The sequence below is a fragment of the Phytophthora cinnamomi genome, assembly GCF_018691715.1.
Source record: "Phytophthora cinnamomi strain GKB4 chromosome Unknown Contig42, whole genome shotgun sequence".
NCBI lineage: Eukaryota > Oomycota > Peronosporomycetes > Peronosporales > Peronosporaceae > Phytophthora > Phytophthora cinnamomi.
In genome coordinates, this window is record NW_027150975.1 from 570,841 (window position 1) to 590,705 (window position 19,865).

Here is a 19,865-nt window from a genome sequence, read left to right on the forward strand (position 1 = left end):
GAAGGTGACGTCTCTGCGTGCGGAATCGCTTGTGAGAGTGCGCACTCGGTGGGTTGGACAGGCGTGAGTGATGGTAGATCATGGTGTGGCACACATTACACACCAGTGTGGCACACACTATGCATCCGTAATGGGTGCGATTGGAGGAAAATGTCTTTAACACGCGCTGATTGGTTGAAGGCGCTTGTATGATACGATACACTGCGTGTGCGGCGAAGGAGGGGCGGCATTCGCCAACAAGCAGAACACGCAGCATCAGCAGGAGCATGCGTCGCGCCGTGCACTCGCAGGCGTTTAAGGCGCTGGCGCGCCGCACGCAGGCGGCCTCCCGGTCCTCCGCTTCCCCCGCTCTTCAGTCGCAGATCCAGTCGCGTGCGCTCTTCCAGCAGACGCCGCCGCGTGCGTTCTCCACCGCGGCGCCCAAGGCGTCCGAGGAGGACGCCGCGTCCGTGCCCGTGGCGGCCGCGGAGGAGGCCGCACCCGAGGAGGAGCAGGACGAGGACGACATGGGTCGCAAGCTCAAGCCGCGAGAGGTCGTGGAGCAGCTGAACAAGTACATCGTGGGCCAGGCGGACGCCAAGCGCGCCGTGGCCATCGCGCTGCGCAACCGCTGGCGCCGCCAGAAGATCTCGGACGAGCTGCGCCAGGAGGTGAGCCCCAAGAACATCCTGATGATCGGACCCACGGGCTGCGGCAAGACGGAGATTGCGCGCCGCCTGGCCAAGCTGTCCGAGGCTCCGTTCGTCAAGGTGGAGGCCACCAAGTTCACCGAGGTGGGCTTCCACGGCCGCGACGTGGACCAGATCATCCGCGACCTGGTGGAGAACGCCATCAACATGGTCAAGAAGCACCGCAAGGAGCGGCTGCGCAAGCAGGTGCAGCACCTCGTGGAGAGCCGCATCCTGGACGAGCTCACGGGCGCCAATGTCACGGAGCGCTCGCGCTCCACCTTCGAGCGCCTGCTGCGTGCCGGTGAGCTGGAGGACCGCCTCATTGACGTGGTTGTGCCTGCCCCCAAGAACCCTGCTGGCCAGCCCATCTCGTTCGTCGGCGGCGAAGGGAAGGGCATCTCCATGGAGGTGTTCGGCCGCGCTTTCGGCGAGAAGAAGACCGAGAAGAAGCGCATGACGATCGCCGAGTCCCGCAGTGTGTTCGAGGAGATGGAGATGGAGAACGCCATCGACATGACCGACGTCGTGCGGGAGGCTATCCAGGAGACGGAGGAGAACGGCATCGTGTTCATCGATGAGATCGACAAGATCTGCTCGAGCGGAGACTTCCGTCGCTCGTCGGACCCGAGCAGCGAGGGCGTGCAGCGCGACCTGCTGCCCCTGATTGAAGGCAGCGTGATCTCCACGAAGCACGGCAACGTCAGCACGGACCACATTCTGTTCGTGGGTTCCGGTGCGTTCCACTCGTCGAAGCCGTCGGACCTGCTTGCTGAACTCCAGGGTCGGCTCCCTATCCGTGTCGAGCTGAAGGGCCTCACTGAAGAAGACCTGCATCGGATTCTGACGGAGCCCGTGACGAACCTGATTAAGCAGCAGACTGAGCTTATCAAGACGGAGGGCGTCACCTTGAACTTCACGGACGACGCCGTCCGCGAGATCGCTCGTGTCGCCGCGGAAATTAATCAGACCGTGGAGAACATTGGCGCCCGACGACTGCACACTGTGGTGGAGAAGGTGGTGGAGGACATTAGCTTCGACAGTTCCGAGATGGCCCCGGGTTCCACGGTTACTATCTCGAAGGAGTTCGTGCTCGAGCGCGTGGGTAAGCTCATGAAGAAGACTGACCTCTCCAAGTTTATTTTGTAGACCACTCGCTCTCGTTTAGGCTGCAGCCCGACCAAATACTCCAAAGTAATGGAAGAAGAAACGTGTGTCCTAACCAAAACTGCGGTGCAATTGTGTGTACATCAATGAAGTCTATTGTGTGGCTTACCTGACTACCAGATCTCAATCTCTTCTTGAATACGCTGAAGTTCCTGTTTGGGTAGCACAGTTGTACTACTTCCTTGCCGGAGTCCGTCTCGAGCAATGGTGGCTTGCAAATCAAGGTTTTGCTGGAGTGCGGTGTCGTAAGCTGCATCCAAGTCCTCCATCAGGGCATCCATAGCCTTCTCTGCATCATCAGCACTAGCGCTGTTACCCTTTTCTTCTTCTTCGTCGTCTGGAGCTACGAACGTCGTGCTGTCTGGCATGAGACTGTCGTCGTCAAGCGCATATTCGCAAACCTGGGACTGGTTGGCGCTGTGGTAGCTTGTATAGCAGTGGCGAAGACCAAGAGAGCTTTCCGCCCACGCAGGGAGCTGCGTCCAGCCTGAAGCTGTCTCGGAAGATAAACTGGCAGCAATCCCCGTCTCAATGCCGAGCGTTGGATGGTTTCGGATACCTTTGCTCGATTTCAACACTGCCAACAGACGGTCGAGCAGTTCAGGATGCTCTGCAGCATCGTCAGCTTTGATTTTTTCAGCAAGAGCAAGCATCTCAGCACCACATTGGCACAGATCTTCGATCGGGCCAATCTGCAGTTTTACCCTCTCACGATACTCGCTGCTCACCATAAACTTCATCCACTGCAGAGTCAGCTCCACGTCACTCTGCTGGAATGCCTTCTCCGCCTCATCCAGAACCGGTAACTCGTCATCATCCACGCTCTCTCGACGAGCCTTCGGTGGGCAGATAGCGTCGAACACCTTTTGGCACAATCTCGCCAGCAGCGACGCACTGAAGCCTCTCCACAGCGGTTGAAGCTGCAAGAGTAGCGTGACGAACGCCTCCTTTTGGAAAATCTCCGCGGTGTCCTTGGCATTTTGGTTTTCCGGCAGCGACGGCGCTTCGAGGAACAGCAGTCCAGTGGGTGCCACACGCTCCCGGTACTGCTCTCCGACCGCCAGCAGCGGCACCACCACATTGCGGACATTGTCCGCATCCAGAATGGGCTTAGGGGCCCTCTGCACGGCCTCACTCTGCGTCGAATCACCCAACTGCATCTCTCCATCTTCTGGCTGTTTGTTCAAGTGCGGTAGTTGCTCGAATAACCAGTGCGCCACGTGATGCACTTGTCCCCGAATGGAGTCCTCCTGAGCCATCCAGTAGTTGGCACGCAGCCACGCCAGTAGATGCTGGGCAGCGAAGCGCAGCACTGGCAGCGACGGCAGCTGGTTGTGCGTGGACTCGTGGCGCAGGTCCACGACCCAGAGCGGGATGCCGATGCGCTGCGCCAGCGTGCTGACGGCCGTGGCGTACACGCCCTTCTGCGAGCCGTCCACCAGGCCGTTCACACAGCGCACGATGGTGCTGGCGTACTGCAACGATAGCTCCATGTGCGAGCGAGAGCTGACGCCCACGGCGTGGTGGTGGTGCTGCGCCATGGACTCGTGGAGGTGCAGCTCCACCAGCTGCGCAGTGGCGTTGATGGCCACGGGGAGCTGCACGCGGCTGCGCCAGGCCGCCACGCGTGAGACCGCGCGCTGTTGCGCGTACGGGTCGCTGCTGAAGAGGCCCACGTGCACGTCCTGCCACTCGGCCCAGTCCAGCCACGGCACGGCGTTCCGGCGCCCACTCATGGCTCCTGGTTGATACACCACGCTGATCAGCAGTGGTTCACAATATAATGATTGTCCGACATATTTGAATTAGCCGATTCAATTATTGGATGTGTTTCGACCAATCAGAAAAATAACAATATTTTCGCCTCGACTAGAATGCGCCTGGCAATAATTGGGCATCGAATAATCGCGATCTGTTCTTGGTGCTCAGCTGCGATGGTCCTGGGAGCGAGTGGAAGGCTTCCACTGGAAGCTGTCGCTCAGCGGTCTGTACATACGGACGAGGCCGTGGGAGACACTTGCTGGCAGCAGTAGCAATGGTTCCAGTCGTTCTCGCAGCGGCTGCAACGACTGGCGTCGCTGTCGGCCATCGAGACGCTGGGTCGGTCGTTCGCAGGGCTCTCGAAGTCGTCGTTTGATGCGGCAACGTGCACCGGGTACACGCTGTCCTGGTCGCTGTTGCAGTAGCAGTGCGTCCACTTCTGCAGACAGAGATGGCACGTGTCCGTGCCGACCTGGCGCTGGTTGCGCGACTGCTTGGGCTGCGCGCCGTCGTCCGACAGCGTCGTGTACGCCAAGCTCTTGCTGCGCAGCCCCGCGGCCTTGATCTGCTGCTGCCGCTTCTCTTCCATGGCCTGCAAAATCTCGATGGGGCGCTGCTTGGACGCCATGGTCGGGAACAGCGTCTCGGTCTGCTCTATCTGCAGAAACGACTTCAAAATGCAGTTCTCGATGTTCTCGCAGGCCTGCGAGCAGTCCTCGAAGCTGCGCGCCATGATGCACAGCAGCATGTGGCGCAGGAACAGCCCCAGGCTGTCCATGCGCTCCTTCACGACGGCCGCGCGGCTCGAGCGCAGCAGCCTTCGGCGCGGGAACGGGTACGCGGCGATCTGCTGCAGGTACTGCTCGCAGGAGCTGCAGTGGCCCCAGGACACGAGCTCCATGAGCTCCTTGCGCAGCTTGTAGAAGTCCGAGTACCGCCTCCGCACCACGCACTTGCCGCCTGTAGTGACGTTGCGCACGAAGACCGTGTACATGGTGTACTTGTGGCCCTTGCCGGCGTGGGTCACGACGCCGCCGTCGTCCGCGTCCAGCGTCTCGCCACCTTCGACCTCCTTCGAGGCCGTGATGACCACGGAGATGGAGTCCTCGTCGATCATGCTTGGCGCGCCGACGGCCTGCAAGGCGAAGGAGGAGTAGACGTGCAGTGGCTGCGTCCGCGCGAGCTGCTGGCTGGCTAGAGTGAAGCTGAAGGCTGCGCGGGGCCACCAGGACGATCGACCAGCGAAGGCGCCTCTGTTCTCGACTGCACGACGACAAACTGTTCCAAAAGTTACAGAGATGGGCTGCGTGTTGCGCGAAGGTGTCACATACGGTGTAGCCATCTCTCTGTGTGACAAGCAGCAAGCATCGCATCCGGCCAGCACCATCCGCGAGAGCTCGAGCAGCGTTGGGGAGGAATGGACAGCCGACGCGGCCTGTCCTCATTGCCTGCGCGGGCCATCGTGCCGCTCCCGATCTGCAGGCGACGCCATGTTGCAGCAATGTTGCGCGCCACGTTTCCTCGCTCCTCACGGTTCGTCGAAGCGACTTTTTGGACGTAGCGTTTCGATGCTAGGCCCGCGCCCCAACGCCATGCAACGGTGATCTTCTTGGGTGGCGCTATCCAGCGCCGCACATGGACATCGTCGTGTCGCGGTCGTGATGCCTCCTCGCCAGGCAGCAGCAGGCCATATGAACGACTGTTTGGAAGACAAGGCCCCGACACCGATGGCGAAGTCCGTGTCCCTGACACCAATGACGAAGTCCGTGGATTCGTCCACAGAGTTCCTTCGTCTACGTCTGCAGCGCCGACCGCGGTGGTCAAACGTGTAGTGGTCACCCTGCCCAGACGAAGTGAACTTGGCGCAGGTTTGAGGTTTCGAAACCGCGCCCAGGACAAATACTGGCGTCGCTCGAAGAAGCGTCGTCAAGAAGATGCAGGCAAGAAACCAGGTGCTAGCAGCAGTGATCGAGCATCAAGCTGCAGTACGAGTTGCAATATGCGAGCACTGAGCGGCAATGATCGAGAAGAATTCGGGAGAGACCAAGAGACTCGATGCGCGCATTTTGCAGCAGAAAGCACGACGGGAAGATTCGAGCGAGCATTGTCGTGTAAACGTCCGTCCGATTCTGCGATTCTTCTGGTGACGGTCGAAGCTAGCAGTGGTTCCCCGCTACATGTAGCATAGAATGACTTCTACGAGCATGATCCAAGAGGAGTATCGAAATCACTCAAAGCGCCGCCGTCTACATGAGAGCATGCTGAGTTATTGATTCCTTTATCTAGGTGTCGCGCCACTCCCTATCGTCTTAAATACTAGTTTGTACTGCCGCCTACTTCTGCTTTGCACACACTTCCGACACGGGGCCCGAGATCGGCATCCGCTCCGCGTTCGACAGCGACGCGGGTCGCGTGGCCTGCTCCTGCGTCTTCTCCTGCGCACGTTCCTTCTCGGCCATGCGCTCCAGCGCGAACACCAGCAGCGACCTCTCTTGAAGGAAGTCGCGGCTGACCTCGGCCTTGCCAAAGTCGCTCACGAAGGCCAGTAGCTTTTCGCAGTTGCGGACCAGGAGCTGCTCCACCTCGGGCGACTTGTTCGGGTTCGCCACGAAGATCTTGAACACGTGGAACGCGTCCATCCGTAGGGCATCGCTCGGCTCACGCAGCAGCAGCATCACCTGCTTGAGGTTGTTGCGCGAGGCAACGTACCGCTGCATGACAGTAAAGTTCACGGGGTCGAGCAGCAGCTCCGATAGCAACTGCAGAGCCTGCCGCCGGGTGGCGTAGTTCTCCGACGTCAGCAGGCCGTTCAGCAGCCCGAATATGCGGTCAAAGGACGAGTCCAGGATCTGCACCGTCGCCTTCTTGTGCACCGTCAGCAACCGCGAGATGTTGATCAGCGCGTCAGCCGAGATGTCGAAGTTGCTGTTTTCCATGGTGACCTTGAAGAGGAACTCGAACTCGGGCTCGAGGTCCTGGAGGAAGATCATGGTGAGCGTCTGGTACTCGAAGCAGTCGCGCAGCATGGAGCCGCAGATGAGCGCCGTGTCGTTGTTCCGGTAGCCCTCCACAAGCCAGCGCATGATGTCGGGCCGCTCGCCGACGAGCTCGATGAAGCCGCGCAGGTTGTGCACCGTCATGGCGCGGAACACGTTGCCCACGTACTTGCGCGTCTCGAAGGTGAGCTGGCCCAGCACCTTGGGCATCAGCACCTTCTCCAGCACGCGGTAGCGCAGCAGCAGCTCGGCCATGTCGTCCATCTTCTTCTCGCGGTCGCCCTGCTCCTCGTCCCAGTCGTGGAACACGGCGCGGATCTTGGCCCACTTGCGCTCGAGCTCGCCGGGCACCGTCTTCTCCGTGGCCGACTCCTCGTCGCTCGACTCCTCCTCGCCTTCGAAGTCGGGCTCGCACGCAGCGTCCGCGTCTCCGTTAGCGGCGGCGACGACCTCGGCGTCCTCCTGCTCGGGCTTGCGTTCGGCCAGCGCCGCTGCGCCGGAGCTCGCCGCGATGCTGAGGCTCTCGAACGCCGCGTCCAGCTTGTCGTCGGGCACCAGCTCGCGCAGCAGCACGTCCACAGAGCGCACGAGCTCGCCCGTGGGGTTCAGCCGCGACCAGAAGAAGGTGTTCACGCGGTCCATTGTGCTCTGAGCCGCGATGGGGTTCTGCTCCTGCCTGCCAGCTCCTCCGCGCGCGGTACAGAGCGCAGCGCGAGTGAGTGAGTCCGCTCGCTGCCGACGAGGAGAGGAAGGCGAAAATGGCTCACCACCACCGGCGCCTCGATCCTGGTGCAACCCGGACTCGCAAGCGACATACCACGATCGACGACGCCGCCGCGGCTCTGCTCCGTCACTTGCTTTCACTATGCCGAGAAACGGCCGCCGACCCGTTTATGCACGAGAAGCTTGGTACGTATGTCTGCGATAAGGGTTCAGCCTCAGAGTCTATGACATCATGGGCAGAGGCTCACTTCAACTCGGGCCTGCACTCGGCTCGCGCGGAGCCGTCCTTAATTTACTGCGCTGAGCTGAGAGCCGAGGTGCCACGATGGTAGACCGCGGAGCCGTGTATCCGTTGCTGTGCTGGGCACGACAGGCCGAGGAGAGGGCGTGGAGGGAGAGGTAATATCGCAGAATTTCTCCTGCCTTTTCTGAGTCAGAAGGAGACTCGATGGTTTGCAGCGCGCGCGTCAGTACGGTATGATTTTGCGAGCCTGTGGGCCGTAGCGCGGGGATGCTGAGCGCGATGGCGAAAGCGCGGTAGCTGCTGTCGAGAATCATCGCTATCGTCGCTGGTCCCGCGACGACAGGCTGGCCGTGCGTGGCGTGATTCGGCCTGTCGAGCAGCTCCCGGCGGGGGCCAGCGGTTTAAGATTCTTGCAGGCCCAGGCTCATTCGATCGACTATTGTACGTGTATTATACCGCTGGCACGTCTGAGGAAGACGGGCCCGACGAAATGGCTGGACGTGCGCGGCTGGACCTGAGTTTGAGAATCGCTCGCTACCTCGGGTAGCCTATCCTGTATGTGCATCGCATGTAGCGTAAGAGAAAAGTTTGGCTGGGAATGGACTGGTTGTATCGGTGGCATGCATTTCTACTTGGCTCTAGACCGTCACCATGGCTCGACGGTTCGGGTTCTTCTGGAGCTTGTGGCTGCGGTTGTCCAGGCGCGAGCGGTTCTTCTCGTGCCAGAAGTTCTTGCGCTTGGCCTCGGCGATGGACATGCCGCCGGCGATGTTGTTGCGCTTCTTGAGGAAGTTGGCCACGAACGCCGTCGACAGCGCCGTGCTGCCGCCGCGAGGGTCCACGCCCGCCGTCTGGTACGCCAGCAGCAGGTTCTCCTTGGTGGCAGCAAGCACCGACGCGCGCGTCTCGTCCGGCCGGAAGTGCTGCTTGTAGTAGCGCCGGAACTCGCGGCGGCCGAGGCGACGGCCGTTGGAGAGAACCAGCTCGCCCGTCTCGGACACCTCCATGGTGTTGTCGTCGTCATCTTCGTCATCTTCTTCCTCCTCCACGACCTCCTCGTCACTGTCGATGCTGGCCTCGCTGTCAGTCTCCCACTCGACCTCCTCCTCAGCAGTAGCCTTCTTCTTTCTTGACGACGCGTACTGCGCTTCAAAGTCGTAGAACTCCAGCAGCTCCTCCAGATCCTCGTCCTCGTAACGCAGCTTGCAGTGCGAGAGCGAGATCATGTGCTTCTGCACGTCCTGGTGAGTGCGAAAGGCCTTGCCCTTGCCGTTGCAGTACAAGCAGTAGAAGCCGACCTTGACCTTCTCAGCCAGGTAGGCGACCAAGCCCTCGGCGTCCACGAGGAACTCCACGTCCGGGATGAAGAAGCCGTGCTCCTTGAGCATGTGCGTCAAGCACGCGTCAAAGTCGGCGGCGTGGTGCGTGCAGAAGATGCAGTCCTCCTTCTCGAGCGGCACCTGCTTCTTGTACTCCTCGATCTCCTTGGCCAGCTCCTCCTCCGTGAGCTCCTTGGGCTGGCTCTCCTGCTTGCCCTCACCGCCGTCGTCCAGCGACACGACTTCCATCTGCTTCTCCACGGTCTCCACGGCCGAGGCGCCCTCCGGGTTCTTCTTGGCGTTGGCCAGGTGCTTCTTGGACGCCAAGTGGTTCTCGTGCGCGTTGGCGCTCGTGAACGTCTTGTTGCAGGCCACGCACTTGAGCACCGTCTTGACGCCGGACTTCTTGATCTGCTCCTGCTTGGCGCGCTGCTTCTGCTTGGGGTCGCTGGCGGCCTGCGCCTCCTTCTCCTCGCGCACCTTGCGCATGCGGAACTCGAACTGCTCCTCGGACACGGGCGGCAGCTCCACCACCTTGCGCTTGAGGTTGTAGCGGTGCCAGTCCTTGCGGAAGTGGTCCTTCTGCTCCGCCGGCGAGGCGAACTCCAGGCGGCACGCCGTGCACGTCAACATGGCTCAGCGATCGAGGTGGGCTAGTACTGTGCTAGCTATTGCCTCTTGGGAATCAGAGTGGAGATGATAACCAATCGGTTGGCCGCCACTCGTGTCCCGAATAGCATGTCCCTAACTAGTCGTCTGCCACACCATCCACACACAAAGTATCCGTTAGCGCGACGCGACCCATTTCTTTGGCCCAGGTATCAACACGCCATTCCTCTTCCGAGCCTCCAGCACCGCACACGTTCAAGAGCTCAGCGCAGATCAACCACGATGCTTTCTAGCTTACTGCTGCGGACGGCTCGGCGCCAGGCCGGCGTCGGTGCCGCTGCCGCACAGAGCTTCGCGCTGCGCGCCTTCTCCACACTGGAACGCAACCCGGCGCACGCCTCCTGGACGGACGACGACAAGGCCTACTTCCAGCAGCTGCTCAAGCCCGAGAGCGTGCTCACCGACGCCGACGACACCGAGGCGTACACCATGGACTGGCTCAAGAAGTACAAGGCGCAGAGCAGCCACCAGATGGTGCTCAAGCCCAAGACCACCGAGCAGGTCTCCGCCATCCTCAAGTACTGCAACGAGCGCAACCTGCCGGTGGTGCCGCAGGGAGGCAACACGGGCCTCGTGGGCGGCAGCGTGCCCGTGTACGACGAGATCGTGCTGTCCACGAGCTCCATGAGCAACGTCATCTCGTTCGACGAGGTGTCGGGCATCTTGGTGTGCGAGGCTGGCTGCATCCTCGAGAACCTCGACAACTACGTGGCCAAGCACGGCTACATGATGCCGCTGGACCTCGGCGCCAAGGGCACGTGTCAGATCGGCGGCAACGTCGCTACTAATGCCGGTGGTCTGCGGTTGTTGAGGTATGGATCGCTGCACGGTACGGTGCTGGGTGTTGAAGCGGTGCTTGCGGACGGCACCATCATTGACTGTCTGAGCACGATGCGGAAGGACAACACGGGCTACGACCTGAAGCAGTTGTTCATCGGATCTGAGGGTACTCTTGGTGTGGTGACCAAGGTGTCGATTTTAACGCCCCCGCGTTCGTCGTCCAAGAACGTCGCTCTACTTGCGTGCGAGGACTTCGAGGCTTGCCAGAAGGCGTTCGTGGAAGCCAAGAAGAACCTTGGTGAGGTACTGTCGGCGGTGGAGTTTATGGACCGCCAATCGCTTGACATGGTGTTGTCACAGCAGGACTGGACGAAGGACCCGCTGGAGACGCCAAGCCCATTCTACGTGCTGATCGAGACGGCGGGTAGCAACACCGACCACGACATGGAGAAGCTGGAGGCGTACCTGGAGGATGTGATGGGATCTGGTATCGTGGTGGATGGCACAGTTGCTCAGGACGAGGCCCAGGCGCAGAAGCTGTTCATGTTGCGTGAGGACATCTCCATGTCACTGAGCTCTCGCGGATACGTGTACAAGTACGACATTTCGCTTCCCATGGAACAGTACTACAAGGCCGTGGAAGAGGTCCGCGAGAAGATGGCACCTCTTGGTGCCGAGGTCGTCGGCTTTGGCCACATGGGCGACTGCAACCTGCACCTGAACATTTCCACGCTGGAGTATGACGAGAAGGTGTTCAACGCTCTGGAGCCGTTCGTCTTCGAGTGGACTTCCAAGTACCGCGGAAGCATCAGCTCCGAGCACGGCATCGGCACGCACAAGCCGTCGTACTTGCACCTGTCCAAGTCAGACAACTCGATCCAGCTCATGAGGCAAATGAAGCAGATGATGGACCCGAAGGGGATCCTGAACCCGTACAAGGTGTTGCCTTCCAGCGAGTAAGCCATCTTCGAAGGCGCCGCTTTCGTAACCATTGCATGCGACTGCAGCCGAAGGAGTGCAAACTGCATTTGGACACAACCTACGTGAACCGATTCAGCAGTATCATCAGCAAAGCCAGAATCGTAGCCGTCTTCTAAGGCGATAAATGTCGTTGCTGAGTCACCAAACTATCGGATATTGTCTGCTTATTGGTGCGTCGAGTTGGTCGCCTGAAGCACATGCCCCAACTTCAATTTGGATAACGTTTTATGCACGTGTTTTGCCAATCAAAATCGCACCGAGTACGTCAGTCGCGATTCCCCTCCGTGCCCGGCACTCCCTCCACCCCACGATGATCCTCCCCTCGCTGCTGCGGACGGCTCGGCGCCAGGCCGGCGTCGGTGCCGCTGCCGCACAGAGCTTCGCGCTGCGCGCCTTCTCCACACTGGAACGCAACCCGGCGCACGCCTCCTGGACGGACGACGACAAGGCCTACTTCCAGCAGCTGCTCAAGCCCGAGAGCGTGCTCACCGACGCCGACGACACCGAGGCGTACACCATGGACTGGCTCAAGAAGTACAAGGCGCAGAGCAGCCACCAGATGGTGCTCAAGCCCAAGACCACCGAGCAGGTCTCCGCCATCCTCAAGTACTGCAACGAGCGCAACCTGCCGGTGGTGCCGCAGGGAGGCAACACGGGCCTCGTGGGCGGCAGCGTGCCCGTGTACGACGAGATCGTGCTGTCCACGAGCTCCATGAGCAACGTCATCTCGTTCGACGAGGTGTCGGGCATCTTGGTGTGCGAGGCTGGCTGCATCCTCGAGAACCTCGACAACTACGTGGCCAAGCACGGCTACATGATGCCGCTGGACCTCGGCGCCAAGGGCACGTGTCAGATCGGCGGCAACGTCGCTACTAATGCCGGTGGTCTGCGGTTGTTGAGGTATGGATCGCTGCACGGTACGGTGCTGGGTGTTGAAGCGGTGCTTGCGGACGGCACCATCATTGACTGTCTGAGCACGATGCGGAAGGACAACACGGGCTACGACCTGAAGCAGTTGTTCATCGGATCGGAAGGAACACTTGGAGTCATCACGAAGGTGTCGATTCTGACACCACCTCGGTCTTCGTCGAAAAATGTAGCGTTGCTTGCCTGTGAAGACTTCGCATCGGTCCAAAAGGCATTTGTTGAGGCAAAGAAGCATTTAGGTGAGGTACTGTCGGCGGTGGAATTCATGGACCGTCAGTCGTTGGATATGGTGCTGTCCCAGCAGGACTGGACGAAAGATCCGCTCGAGACGCCGAGTCCGTACTACGTACTGATTGAGACGTCAGGCAGCAATGCTGATCACGATATGGAGAAACTAAACGAGTATTTGGAGGACGTGATGGGGACTGGCGTCGTTGTCGACGGGACGGTTGCCCAAGATGAGGCACAGGCCCGCAAGCTTTTCGTGATCCGCGAGGACATTACCGTCGCACTTGCTGCGCGTGGGTACGTGTACAAATACGATGTGTCGTTGCCGATTGAGCAATACTACAAAATTGCGGAGGAAACCAGAGAGAGGCTTGCTCCGACGGATGCGAAGGTCGTATGCTACGGCCACATCGGTGACTGCAATGTTCATCTGAACATCTCTACTCTGGAATACGACGACAAGGTGTTTAAAACTTTGGAGCCGTTTGTGTTCGAGTGGACTTCCAAGTATCGCGGAAGCATCAGTGCTGAGCACGGAATCGGAACCCACAAGCCTGAGTATCTCCATTTGTCGAAGTCTGACAGCGCCATCAAGCTCATGCAGCGGATGAAGAAGATGATGGACCCGAAGGGAATCCTGAACCCGTACAAGGTTCTTCCCGAGGCGAAATGATCAAGCCAACGAAGCACGCATCGGAATGGAAGAACGATATATTGTGATTGAACCTCCCTCTCTGTTAAATCTCGATATCCCTCTTTTGCGGCACGCGAATGTGACGCATAGTAGTTCCCTGTTGAGAAGGTTTGAACGGAGCTTGCTGTCCGTACGGCTTGGGGATGCCCAAGTCCTCCGGAATATACGCGTTTGGCCGTGCCTCTGCTGTGGTGTACGTGAGCTGCGATGGAAAGTTGGCGGCATGTGCAGCTGCAGCTTTCGCCTGTTCTTTTGCAGCCCGAAGCTCGTTGTTATGTAATTTTTGCGTTTGCAATCGCACAAGCTGTTGCTCGCAGTAGGCGTTCGGCGCATATCCTGCGAGAGCGCGCTTCTGGCACTCCTCAACGTCGACGGAAGCATCATGTTTTTCTTGCTGGAGCTTCATTGCTGTAGCTTGGTACATTGACAGCTCCGAAACTACAGCCATCATGCGACGCGTAGTCTCTTTGATACGATCTTGGAAATCGTTAACCCGCTTCGCGAGCTCTAAAGTTTCCCCTCGGCGGGCGGATGCCTGCGTTCGAAGCTTGTTGGATAGCCCTGTCACTTCTTCCAGCACAAGTTCCTTTTCAAGAAGCTGTTCTTTTTTGTGGTGGTATCGTTCTTCCAGATACGAAAGTTTAGCCGAGAGCTGCTCTTCATCGGGATCTTCACCACCCAGGGCACGCCATCGGTCGTTGTTTTTAGGAGTTTCCAGGTCACGACAAAGCAACTCCGTGACATCTTTCTCCTGCTTCAGATCTTCCTGCAAGGACATAATACGTTGGGCCAGCTCAGGTAGGTGAGGCAGTTGTCTTCGCGCATTCTCAAGCTGGCGCTGCAGGTCTGCCAACTGGATTTTGAGTACTCGGATCTCCTGGTCTTTGCGGGTTAATCCAGTTTCACCAGCACTAAGGGCCTGCTCCTGTAGGTTAGACTTTTCGTAAAGGATGCACAGCTCGTCGTTACGATCAATGAGCTGCACACCGGTAGCATTTCGGGCATCCACCGCCAACTCGTACTTCTTCTTTAATCGAAGCAGCTCTTTTTCCGTGTGTGTAATGATGCCATTGAGTTTGTCGATCTCGACAATTTGCTGCTCAACCTGCTCTTGCTTTGCCCGATACGCGTCGTGCGATTTGTTGGTGTCGAGGCGTAACGAATCGCGCGAGCACTGTGCTGTTGCATGTGCTAACTTCTCTTTTACGAGTGCCTTATCCTTGGCGAGCGACTCGTTCCGAAGCACCTCTACTTCGTTGTGAAGTATCTTGATCTTCTCTTTCATTTCTGCTAAAGCTTGGGTAGATGCCTGGATAAGGTTGACGTATTTGTTGCGTTCATTTTTGACAACGTCGTAAAGGGCGGAAAACTCGCGCAGGTGGTTTGTTGTCTCGTTCCATTTCTTTGCCAAGTCGAAAATCACAAGCTCTTTCGTCTTGAGCTCCTGTTGAGTTTGACGCTCGGCATTTAGCGCTGACGTGGCTTCGCGAGCTTTCATCTCGCGTTGGGCTGTGAGCATCGTGACCAACTTTTTCTGCTTGCTTTCCTCCACTAACCATTGACCGACCTCTGCCTCGAGCTCTGTAACCTGTGTCGATAAGGATTCGAGCTCCGCACTTTGTGCTTTCTCTCCATCCTCTTGTTTCAAAAAGCGGGCGATTAGCAGATCGACCTGCTGCTTCACATCCAGTTGTCGCTGGGCTTGATCTTTGTTTTCAGAACGTAAGGCCGACACTTGATGCTGCACGTCAACTACTTGAGCTCGGAGATTAGGCAGCAAAGCCTTGTTACTGTCCAGCATGAGAATCTGCTTTTTAAGTTCGCGCTTCAGACGGTCGTAGTCTTTTTGCGCCTTCCCACACCGCTCGTTTTCGCGTCGAGCTGCTAGATCTAGAGCCTTTGCGCGCATATCGAGTCGTGCCTTCTCGCCGAGCCGCATCATATTGACATTCTGCTCCTCACGGAGATGCAGTGTCACGTGATCAACATCTCTCTGGCGTTGATCGATTGTCTCTCGATGTACATCGAGTTTTTGAGTGAGTTCACGCTGCACCTCGTCAGCGTCATGTAACTTCGCAGCAGTAGACTCCACAGATGATTGCAACTCGACACCTCGTGTCTTGTCCTTGTTAGTCTCTCTCTCTAAACCAGCCACCGCTCGTGCAACGACATCCGCTTGCTTCTGCATGCGATCTGGGTCACCCTGCAGCTGGTTCAGGCGCTTCTGCTCCGCCGCGCTAGCTTGTTCTAGACGCGCATTTTCTTGGTGCAGGAAGTCCAGACGCGCCAAATACTCGCGTTTGCGCTGCGTGTCCTTTGCCAGCTCAGTGTCTAGGCGGTGGGTCTCGTCGCTAAGGCCCGTAATTTCAGTCGTTAGCTGCCGCACCTCGGGCTCAATGAGCTGTGCATGGGCAGCGAGGATGGCCTCCTTCTCCGCCACTAAGTCGGCGTATTCACGCTGCAGCTCTGTGATTTCAAACGTCAACACTGCATCTCGGTCTACCCCCTCCGCTAGTTCCTTCAGAGCCCGGTCCTTCTCGCGCTCTACCGACGAGAAGGCCGCCACCTCCTCGGCCTTGCGGATGGCCTGCTTCTCCACCTGGATCTTCTCGCCGAGGAGGTCTCGGTTCAGCGCCTTGGCCTCCTTCAGCAGCTGCTTCTCGTGCTTGTACGTGGCCAGCACGCACGAGTGCAGCTTGGCGTACTTCTCCTTGTGGAACTGCAGCTGGTCCAGCGTCAGCATGTCCGCCTCGAAGTACTGCTCCAGCAGGCGGAACGCCGATGCTCGAGCCGACATGTCGGAGGCCTGGCTTCCCAAGGCAGAGCCAGGTGCTACGCCACCGCCGCCAACAGCAGCGCCAGGCTCCGCATCTTCCAGCTCCTCTGCGTCCGCCAGCTCCTCATTGTTGTTTCCGACGGCGTTGCGCGCGTTCCCGAGGCTGTTGCTGCTCGAGAGCGTCGGCGAGCCGGACCCAGGCCCAGCGCCGTCGTCGTCCTGCGGCTCAATCATCTCCTCCGCCTGCCTCCTGCCGTCTACAACGGCCGCAGCGCTAGTGCCGCCATCGCCACATATAGGCCGAGTGCGCATTTTCCCAAGTTGAAGTGAGTGACCATCACTCTTGTCCGTCTCTGATAACGGCGTGGTCCACGTGAATGTACCCATCCGGTCGTGCGACATGTCTATCTCAACACTCAAATCCAGCACTTTGCGTCATCCCCATCACTTCTTGCCTGCCTGTGGACGAGCGCTTGTCCTCGCGCCGTCCCCCCCCTCCCCACTCTCCTCGCCTCGCCCTCCTGCTCGTCTCCGTATGTCCGTCTCGGGCGTGGAGATTTGCCGTCGCAAGAGCTGCACCAGACTGGACGCCGAGTGGAGCTGCGGCCTGCCGCACGCCATGGAAGTGCGCAGCGTCACGGTCGAGGACCTGGACGAGTACGTCGCGCCCGAGGACGCCGGAAAGCCGCAGGGCGTCGTGACGGAGGACGCGTGGGCCACGGACATCACCGCGTCTGACTCGGACTGCAGCAGCAGCAAGGTCGCCGCCGTGCACGCGCCGTCCGAGTTCGACGACGCGCCGTTCGCCGTGCACTCGCGCGAGATCCGCACCATGTGGACCGAGCCCGACGCCAGCGACGTCCAAGTGCGCGGCAGGACGTACATGGACGACCAGGAGAAGGTTCCTGCCGGGAAGGCCATGGGCAAGCTGCTGCACGTGGATCTGTGGAAGTTCGAGACGGCCGAGGAACGCCACCACGTCGCTATGAGGGAGGAAACACGACCGAACAGTGTGCTGGCCTACTGTCGGGAAACGTTTCCGGAATCGCGCGTGTTCATCGTGAACATTGAGCTGCCGAACGCCGACAACCTGAGTCTGGTCTTCTACTGGCTGTTGCCGCCGGCGCCGCAGAACCCCGAGGAGGACGAGAGTGCTGCTGCTTTCCACCGACTGCTGGACAGGTTCTGCGACGAAGGCGACGACGAGTTCCGTAACAACCGCTTCAAGCTGATTCCGAATCTAGTGGACGGCCCGTGGATCTTGCAGACGCTCGTGCCCAACCGCCCAGCGCTTACGGGCACGAAGCTCACGCAGCACTACTTCCGACGCAGCAACTACTTCGAGCTGGATCTGGATGTGGCCTCCAGCACCACGGCACAGTACATCGGAGCGATGTGCCAGAGCTGGGCCAGCTACCTACAAATGCACCTCTACTTGACCATCCAGGGTGAGAACGAGGACGAACTACAGGAACGGATTCTGGGCGGCGTCGACGTTTCGTATTTAAATCTCGAGCTCGCGACGGAGTTCAGTTAGCAGGGTAGCAGAGTACGCCTCTTGCTGCTGTGAACTTTAGAGGCTATAAACATGTGTACACAACGATGAACAAACGAGTCAATTCGCTGGCATCTGGTACCTGAATCATCTGGTTGCAGCGCCAGACGCCTGTTTTGCGAGTTTTTCCTGCGCTCTGCGAAGTCTGTTGTCCAAGTTGAGCACTTCAGACATGGATTCCATGAGCTCACGCTTGGTTTTGTCTAGCTTTTGCTGCATCGCGGCTTGCTGTTTCTCGAAAGCTGCCAGTAACTCGGCTTCTTTAGCTGCGGCGGCGTCGGCTGTTGCGCGCACTTCATTCTGTAGCTGCACAATAGATGTCTTCGCGTTGCTGAGGGTAGTGTTGGTGTCTTCAAAGCGTTCAAAGGCATCTTGAAGCTGCAGTTTGAGTGTGGCTGCTTCGGCTTCAGCTTGATGCGCACGAGACTCCAACTGGTTACGCTGTTCACACGCTTCCGCCGCTAACTTTTCTTGCCGGTTTGCATGTTGAACCATTTCATATCGCGCAGCCATAGCAAGCGTGACTAGACGATCCTTGCGCTCACTCTCCTGTAGATACAAGTTCTACATGTTAGAGGGGGGTTAGATATCGCTTGACTTCTACCAAACCACCTTAGTAAGAGCAGCGATCTTCTTTATTTCGCTTGATAACAAGAGCGACACTCGGTCACGCTCCTACAGCAAACGTAATGTTAGTAACGGGGAAGTACGTGCATACCAGCAGAGACGATCGATACAGTCAGTCGTACGCGCTTCAGTTCGTCTTCACCATCTTGTTGGGCAGCCAGCGTGGTGCTAAGATGCTGTAGTTGTGCAACCGAGTCAGGGCAGTAAATAATGATAATGGCTGAAGCATCAGCTAACCTTGTACATATTGGTCATCAGTTCCACGCTTAGCTTCACTTCTTCAAAAGCCTTGGCAGTTGAGAGCAAAATATCTTCCATCTGAGCAGCGTTCACATTAGAATTTAGAGAAGAGAAACGATGCAAGATAAATGTCGAGTACCTTCTGCATCTTTGGAACAAACCACTTCTTTCCGTTCAGATGAGCTCTCTTCTCCTCTTCAAACTTGGCTTGCAGGTGCGCCAGGTCGTCTTCGAATTGCGAATTCGTGAGCAGCAGCTTTGAGTTTGTACTTTTCAATTCCGCCACCTCACGCTTGAGCTTTTGCATAGCAAAATGCACGTCATCCACCGACATGTCAGACGTTGCTTCGCTGCTGACCCTACTTAGTGACACAGCTTTCGGTTCGGTCGCTAGGCCACTAAAGCCCTCAGCTCCTGCAATAGACACAACTGAGTTCCGGCTTTTAGCAGCGAGGCGCTCACGCTTCTCCTTCTGCAGGTCCTCCAACGCCTGCATTAGAATGACGTAAGTACATCAATGGCAACCATCGCGGTTCAACAGTTAAGGACACAGATATAGTCAACTGATACATCTGCAGGCATCGTTACCAACACAAAGGTACAAGCGAAAAGGATATATAGAGTTGTGTATCCCACGACGCCAGCGCATCTTTTTCAGTCGGTGCATTGTTGTTGCCAAGGCTGTCGTTGGCTAGAGCTTCCGGATTCCTGAGTTGTGCGCGACAAGGTGAGCAAAACATCTCAATAATTCATGTGACGAGGCATTTTATCCTACCCAACTTCGACGTCAAGTTGTTTTTTCTCCTTCAGTAAGTCCTCCGAGATGCGACTCGTAATGTCGCGTCGCATCTCGAAGAGCTCCAGCACCAATGCTGATTGTTCTTGCTTGCCTCCCATCTTCTCCTTCTTCGCGTTCTTATCGAGGAATGCCTTGAGTTGTTTCTGAAGAAGCATACCAGTGTTCGTTCAACATCAAAAATGAGTTTGAGTTGTACCATTCATCACAATACTTGCCGTTTCCTCCTCAATCGCCGAAAGCAGAGCTGGGTCCTTCTCGCCGCTTTGCCGAAAGTATCGGACCCGGAAGTCCTGCAACAGCCGTAGATCAGATCGCAGACAGCGCAGCCGCGAGCCTTCGGCTTCTTCCTGCTGTTTTTGAGCTGTAGTACTGATTAGCGACTGCGCGTAGTGCGAGCGCAAGGCGCGGCTGTCCTGCAGTTGCAGATCGATATGCTTTGCTAGAGCTGTCACGTCGCCGCGCCAGCCCCCAGTCTTTTTGGCGAGACGCATCGCATCTTTTCTTGCTGCAGCGAGATTGCTGCGAGCGCCAAACGTTGACGCGCTTGCAACGGCATCCTGCTGCACGCGCAGCGCAGCCGAGACCTCTTCGTTGAGCTCTTCGAACTTCTTGTGCAGGTCATTCACCTGCGCGTGGCTGCTCTCCATCTCTGCAATTATCTCAACTCTTCTCAGCGTCTGTAAAATGAAGAGGCGTTCTGTACGCGGCGAG

General features: G+C 58.0%; 11 protein-coding genes across 15 annotated transcripts; 5 read left to right on the plus strand and 6 right to left on the minus strand.

Moving 5' to 3' along the window:
- Positions 1 to 266: 266 nt before the first annotated feature.
- IUM83_14270 (ATP-dependent protease HslVU, ATPase subunit) lies at positions 267 to 1,817 on the plus strand (the record flags this gene model as incomplete). Its single annotated transcript, XM_067938998.1, has 1 exon — positions 267 to 1,817. The coding sequence occupies one exon, from the start codon at positions 267 to 269 to the stop codon at positions 1,815 to 1,817; it is 1,551 nt and encodes a 516-aa protein (XP_067790986.1).
- Positions 1,818 to 1,948: 131 nt separating this feature from the next.
- Positions 1,949 to 3,571, minus strand: IUM83_14271 (Ribosomal biogenesis protein LAS1L; the record flags this gene model as incomplete). 2 transcript variants are annotated; one of them, XM_067939000.1, is made up of 2 exons in its annotated part: positions 3,019 to 3,085; positions 3,159 to 3,571. In XM_067939000.1, the coding sequence occupies 2 exons, from the start codon at positions 3,569 to 3,571 to the stop codon at positions 3,019 to 3,021; spliced, it is 480 nt and encodes a 159-aa protein (XP_067790987.1). The 2 variants fall into 2 exon arrangements, with proteins under 2 accessions (XP_067790988.1, XP_067790987.1); XM_067938999.1 differs by having other exon boundaries at positions 1,949 to 3,571.
- IUM83_14272 (uncharacterized protein) lies at positions 3,210 to 3,584 on the plus strand (the record flags this gene model as incomplete). Its single annotated transcript, XM_067939001.1, has 1 exon — positions 3,210 to 3,584. The coding sequence occupies one exon, from the start codon at positions 3,210 to 3,212 to the stop codon at positions 3,582 to 3,584; it is 375 nt and encodes a 124-aa protein (XP_067790989.1).
- Positions 3,585 to 3,813: 229 nt separating this feature from the next.
- On the minus strand, positions 3,814 to 4,713 carry IUM83_14273 (uncharacterized protein; the record flags this gene model as incomplete). The annotated part of the gene is made up of 1 exon (XM_067939002.1): positions 3,814 to 4,713. The coding sequence occupies one exon, from the start codon at positions 4,711 to 4,713 to the stop codon at positions 3,814 to 3,816; it is 900 nt and encodes a 299-aa protein (XP_067790990.1).
- A 1,216-nt stretch (positions 4,714 to 5,929) lies between these two features.
- On the minus strand, positions 5,930 to 7,234 carry IUM83_14274 (uncharacterized protein; the record flags this gene model as incomplete). Its single annotated transcript, XM_067939003.1, has 1 exon — positions 5,930 to 7,234. One exon carries the CDS (start codon positions 7,232 to 7,234, stop codon positions 5,930 to 5,932), a length of 1,305 nt encoding a protein of 434 aa, XP_067790982.1.
- A 963-nt stretch (positions 7,235 to 8,197) lies between these two features.
- IUM83_14275 (cytoplasmic protein) lies at positions 8,198 to 9,511 on the minus strand (the record flags this gene model as incomplete). The annotated part of the gene is made up of 1 exon (XM_067939004.1): positions 8,198 to 9,511. The coding sequence occupies one exon, from the start codon at positions 9,509 to 9,511 to the stop codon at positions 8,198 to 8,200; it is 1,314 nt and encodes a 437-aa protein (XP_067790983.1).
- Positions 9,512 to 9,769: 258 nt separating this feature from the next.
- Positions 9,770 to 11,287, plus strand: IUM83_14276 (D-2-hydroxyglutarate dehydrogenase, mitochondrial precursor; the record flags this gene model as incomplete). Its single annotated transcript, XM_067939005.1, has 1 exon — positions 9,770 to 11,287. One exon carries the CDS (start codon positions 9,770 to 9,772, stop codon positions 11,285 to 11,287), a length of 1,518 nt encoding a protein of 505 aa, XP_067790984.1.
- Positions 11,288 to 11,618: 331 nt separating this feature from the next.
- Positions 11,619 to 13,136, plus strand: IUM83_14277 (D-2-hydroxyglutarate dehydrogenase, mitochondrial precursor; the record flags this gene model as incomplete). The annotated part of the gene is made up of 1 exon (XM_067939006.1): positions 11,619 to 13,136. One exon carries the CDS (start codon positions 11,619 to 11,621, stop codon positions 13,134 to 13,136), a length of 1,518 nt encoding a protein of 505 aa, XP_067790985.1.
- A 64-nt stretch (positions 13,137 to 13,200) lies between these two features.
- On the minus strand, positions 13,201 to 16,167 carry IUM83_14278 (MBO2, coiled coil flagellar protein; the record flags this gene model as incomplete). Of its 3 annotated transcripts, none has more annotated exons than XM_067939009.1 (1): positions 13,201 to 16,167. In XM_067939009.1, the coding sequence occupies one exon, from the start codon at positions 16,165 to 16,167 to the stop codon at positions 13,201 to 13,203; it is 2,967 nt and encodes a 988-aa protein (XP_067790993.1). The 3 variants fall into 3 exon arrangements, with proteins under 3 accessions (XP_067790993.1, XP_067790992.1, XP_067790991.1); XM_067939008.1 differs by having other exon boundaries at positions 13,201 to 15,099; XM_067939007.1 differs by having other exon boundaries at positions 13,201 to 14,655.
- A 301-nt stretch (positions 16,168 to 16,468) lies between these two features.
- IUM83_14279 (Ribosome functionion factor 1) lies at positions 16,469 to 17,470 on the plus strand (the record flags this gene model as incomplete). Of its 2 annotated transcripts, none has more annotated exons than XM_067939010.1 (1): positions 16,469 to 17,470. In XM_067939010.1, one exon carries the CDS (start codon positions 16,469 to 16,471, stop codon positions 17,468 to 17,470), a length of 1,002 nt encoding a protein of 333 aa, XP_067790995.1. The 2 variants fall into 2 exon arrangements, with proteins under 2 accessions (XP_067790995.1, XP_067790994.1); XM_067939011.1 differs by having other exon boundaries at positions 17,006 to 17,470.
- A 105-nt stretch (positions 17,471 to 17,575) lies between these two features.
- IUM83_14280 (uncharacterized protein) lies at positions 17,576 to 19,801 on the minus strand (the record flags this gene model as incomplete). The annotated part of the gene is made up of 8 exons (XM_067939012.1): positions 17,576 to 18,037; positions 18,101 to 18,163; positions 18,238 to 18,291; positions 18,353 to 18,433; positions 18,495 to 18,845; positions 18,958 to 19,063; positions 19,131 to 19,297; positions 19,370 to 19,801. 8 exons carry the CDS (start codon positions 19,799 to 19,801, stop codon positions 17,576 to 17,578), a joined length of 1,716 nt encoding a protein of 571 aa, XP_067791086.1.
- Positions 19,802 to 19,865: the final 64 nt, after the last annotated feature.